At 62.6% G+C, this 3,958-nt stretch overlaps 1 protein-coding gene across 1 annotated transcript; it reads right to left on the bottom strand.

The window, feature by feature from the left end:
• Nucleotides 1–507: 507 nt before the first annotated feature.
• Nucleotides 508–2,645, bottom strand: FAM43A (family with sequence similarity 43 member A). Its single transcript, XM_021300104.2, has one exon. The coding sequence runs from the start codon at nucleotides 2,384–2,386 to the stop codon at nucleotides 1,298–1,300; it is 1,089 nt and encodes a 362-aa protein (XP_021155779.2). The 5' UTR covers nucleotides 2,387–2,645; the 3' UTR covers nucleotides 508–1,297.
• Between the last annotated feature and the right edge of the window lie 1,313 nt (nucleotides 2,646–3,958).

Genomic DNA, 3,958 nt, shown 5'->3' with positions numbered 1-3,958 from the left:
ACCCCACGCGAGGTTATGAAATTGTCTCGGGCTGGTGCTGCGAGTGGCGAGGGAGCAGCTGCGGCGCCCGAATGCGAACCCAGCAAGGGCCGCGCAGTGCTCCCAGCACCCATGAGCATGCTGCCAAGCAAGGGGCAGCTTGCCCCACACGTGAGCCCCACGGCAGCCTCAGAGATGCACAGTTATGTTTCTTGAGCCTACAATCCAGCCAGAGAGCTCAGACACAAGGCTTCCCGCACATACCTGCCCATTGTTAAGAGGCCGTGGAGAGAAAATCTCATCCTTGTGTCTTTTACAAGAGACCTTAAGTGCCCAGTGTGTGTCCCCGCAGTGTAATATTTCCAGCTGGCTTGGAAACCATACTTGGTGTTTGCGAGGGCCTTGCAGCACAGTGTCCTCCTGCAGCTACAACACATCTCAAGGGATCTCCCCCCCCCCCGCCCCCATCTCCTTATAAAAGCATATACACACATACACACAGAGGCCAAATCACCACAGCGACCTCGGTTTCTTTTAAATTACTGTCATCTTTATTTTCTTCACATATGTGCAAACAGAGATCGCAATGGTGGTGTTCTTAAAAATAACAAAATGTATTTGCATACATTTCCCTATGTACAGGTGAACAGCCACAAGTAGAGTTTTCTTTTGCACAGCAAAAGATCTAGAGCACTGAGACCGGGGACAGGACCGGGGCCCAAAAAAAGGGTCTAACTTAAAAATAATAATAATAATAATTAAAAAAAAAAATCACAACAGTGCAAACCTCTCGGACACGACAGCACGATGGAGTGACTTTAATGTAGAAAAAGGCAGGGGGGGCCGCTCGGATGTGAGATTTCTGACTGTAAACAAGGCGCAACACCTCCCTCCCACCGCCCTCCCCGGGGAAAGCTATTCCAGGAATTTGGCAGATCTTCAAGGGCTGAGCCGGAGGTAAACAGCCCGCGGCCGCCTCCCCTCCTCGGGCCACGGCGGGCTGGGGCTCGGCTCCGGCGACCACCGGCACCGGGAGGGGCAGCCTCTCCCCGGGCTGCTGCGGGACGCGGGGGCGCCACAGGCAACCGGCACGCCCGGAGGGGCCGTGCGCTCCCAGAGGGATTCTGGCGCACCCGGCAGGTCCGTGCAACCTCCGCGGGGCCGGAGGTGTCCCGGTGCTCCCCGGCGGACACCGTGCACTCTCAGAGGGGCCTCGCCGGGGCCATGCACGCCCGGAAGGGACCGTGCGCTGCCAGCGGGGCCACAGCGGCGCCGTGCATCCCGGAAGGGAGCGCGCACCCCCGGCGCGGCGGAGCGCTCAGCCGGTCTCGGGGTCGCCGGGGGGCGGCTGCTCGGCGCCGTTGCAGGGCGGGGCGGCGCCGTCCGGGCCGTTGCTCTCCAGGGAGGACTCGCTGCCCGTGCTCTCGCCGGAGAGCAGCCGGCGGACGCGGAGGTCGGCGCGCAGGGAACGCAGGTCGTTGCCCAGGCTGAGCTCGCCCAGGTCGCGGAGGAGCTGGCCCAGCTCCGGGCTCTCGCCGCGACCGGCGCCGGCGCGCAGCAGCTCGCCCTCGGGCTCGCCCAGCGCCTCCAGGATGTCCTCGCAGTCGCAGTGCATGGCCCGCTCCTCCTGCTCCTCGCCCAGCAGGTCCTCTGTGATAGAGCCCAGCTTGGGCGCGCTGCGGCTCCGCTCCACCGGCGGCTTGTAGCAGCACTGCCCGTTGAGCAGCTTGCGCAGCGGCACCAGCGGGATGCTCTGCTCACCCACCAGCTGCTGCTGCTGGTGCCGCGCGTCGTCCCGCTTTTTCAGCCGGCGGAACTCGGCCAGCGCCGTGGCCGAGGTCTGGTAGAGTAGCAGGGCCATGGCCTTCGCCTTCTCGGGCTTGGAGACGAGCACGGCGTGGCAGCGCAGCATCACCGCCTTGTGCTTCAGCTCGTGGCGATAGATCCAGGCGAAGACGCGCGGCAGGCGCGGGTCGGCCACGCAGTAGGTGACCCGGTGCAGCAGGTAGAGGTGGCCGGGCCGGCGCAGCCCCTTATCTTCGGCGTGGGCCATGCGGATGCCTTGCGCGCTGATGGTCAGCTTCATCTTGGTGCCCTGCCGGCCCGCCTCGCTCTTGCTCCAGATCTTGCAGACGGCCAGGTCGGTGCAGCCCTCGCCTTTGGACTGGATGGTGGTGGCGTTGCCCAGGTAGAGCACGGTGTACGTGGGGTCCTCGCTGGTAACGCGGAATTTCCGCCGCTTGGAGCGGAACATGCTGCCCACGCGGTGCAGGGCGCTCTCGGGGCAGGCGCGGGCCAGCGAGGTGAGCGCCGAGTAGTGCACGCTCACCGCGTACCCCTTGGGCTTGCTCTGCCGCCGCGGCTCGCCCGCCACCAGCTCCACCTTGCTCCGCTTCCAGGGCAGCATCGCCCCGCGGAGCCGCGGCTAGGCGCCGCGCCGACGGCTCCGGGCGCGGGGAGGCATGCCACGGCGGCGGCGGCTGGGCTGCCCGCCCGCCTCACATCCTTGCGGGCGGCGGGCCGCCGCGGCCGTAGATATAGGCGGGCGCCGACGCTCCGCGGGCGCGGAGAGGGGAGGCCCCGCGCACCGAGGGCGGAGCGCCCGCTGCCCGCCGAGCCGGCGGCGCCCTGCTCGCAGCCCGCCCGCCGCCGCCGCTCTGCGCCGCCCGCCGAGGCGCCCGGGCCCCGGCCCCGCCGCGCCGTGGGGCGGGTAGGGGGCGGGCACGGGGCGGTGCCAGCCCGGCCGGGCGGCCACACCGCTCGCCGCGGAGCGCGGCCCCCAGTGGGGACAGCGACTGCTGCTGCTTGGGCGGTGGGCGCGGGGAGCAGGCTCCCCGTGCGCTCCCCGCCGCGGCCCCAACGCCGGCGGCCGGGCCCGCTCCCCACGGCGGGGCCCGTCCTGGGTCCCCACGCGAGAGCCGTCCCCAGGATCACGCGTGGAGGGTGGGTGCGACAACTTGGGCAGGGAGGATGGAGAGGGCAGCCGGGGGAAACTGGCCGCTCAAAACCTCCCAAACTGATAAAAATCCCAAGGCCACTGCGAGACCCCCATGCTCTGGCAGTCCCCACACCCGGGAGAAGCCAAAACGCAGCCACCTTCCTGGCCAGGGCGTGCCGTGGAAGAGTCCCGCTCTTGCAACATAATCTGCCCTTTGCTTTTGTTAGTCCGGCTCTGAGAGCTGAAGGGCCTGCAGCAAATAGAAGCTATTATGTATGAGTAATGCTTTGCTCCTTATTCATATGCAGCAGCCAAATAACAAGAAGCTTTATTGTAATTTCTTGCTGGGGTTGCTCTAGTACAGTCACAGACATAATGAGAAAGTTGGTGTCTGTGTCATTGCTATAGCTTCTCTTGTCATGTATCATATCCTCTGCCAGAAAGAACAGAAATTCCAGGGTTGCAGAGAATGGTGCTTTGTCAGGGTTTGAATAAATGCTCAACAAAAAGGGGAGCGGTACGTATTTGTGCAGTAATATATGTAAACGCCTGCTTAAGTTATTTGACAAATGATTTCTAGAGTTTGCATCAATCAAAACAAACCCATGTATCGTTATTATTATCATATTATTACATTATGCCATCTAGCAGATTATTTGGGAACTGCAAGTAACCACAGGGACCAGCATCAAATTATTAAAAGCACTTGCCTGTTTGCTTACATTTCAAAAATACCCTCTCAGTGGAGGGCAGCGTCGTCAACGCCATCCCCTGAGGCTGCTCAGCCACAACTGGTACCAGGGTCGCCTGACCACATCTTTGGTTTCCAGAGGCTGGTGGTGGGTGTGGATCTGTAACATGTTGCATTTCCTGTCTTTGGCGGCTCTAGCACAGCACTTTTGCAGCGTTAGGAAGGCTGTTGCTAGCCCTGAAAAGTGAACATGATAACACTTCAATTTTCCTATGGGAAAACTGCAGTTGGAGAGCTGCACGGGCTGAGTGCGCACATGAGCCCTTGCATGGCCGGGGCAAGCTGGCTGG

This window comes from Columba livia, chromosome 9 (genome assembly GCF_036013475.1).
Source record: "Columba livia isolate bColLiv1 breed racing homer chromosome 9, bColLiv1.pat.W.v2, whole genome shotgun sequence".
Taxonomy (NCBI): domain Eukaryota; kingdom Metazoa; phylum Chordata; class Aves; order Columbiformes; family Columbidae; genus Columba; species Columba livia.
This window is presented reverse-complemented; position numbering and strand designations above follow the sequence as displayed.

What these genes read in the sequence shown, in the direction of transcription:
- FAM43A (XM_021300104.2), bottom strand. Translation starts at nt 2,386, where the DNA reads ATGCTGCCCTGGAAGCGGAGCAAGGTGGAGCTGGTGGCGGGCGAGCCG.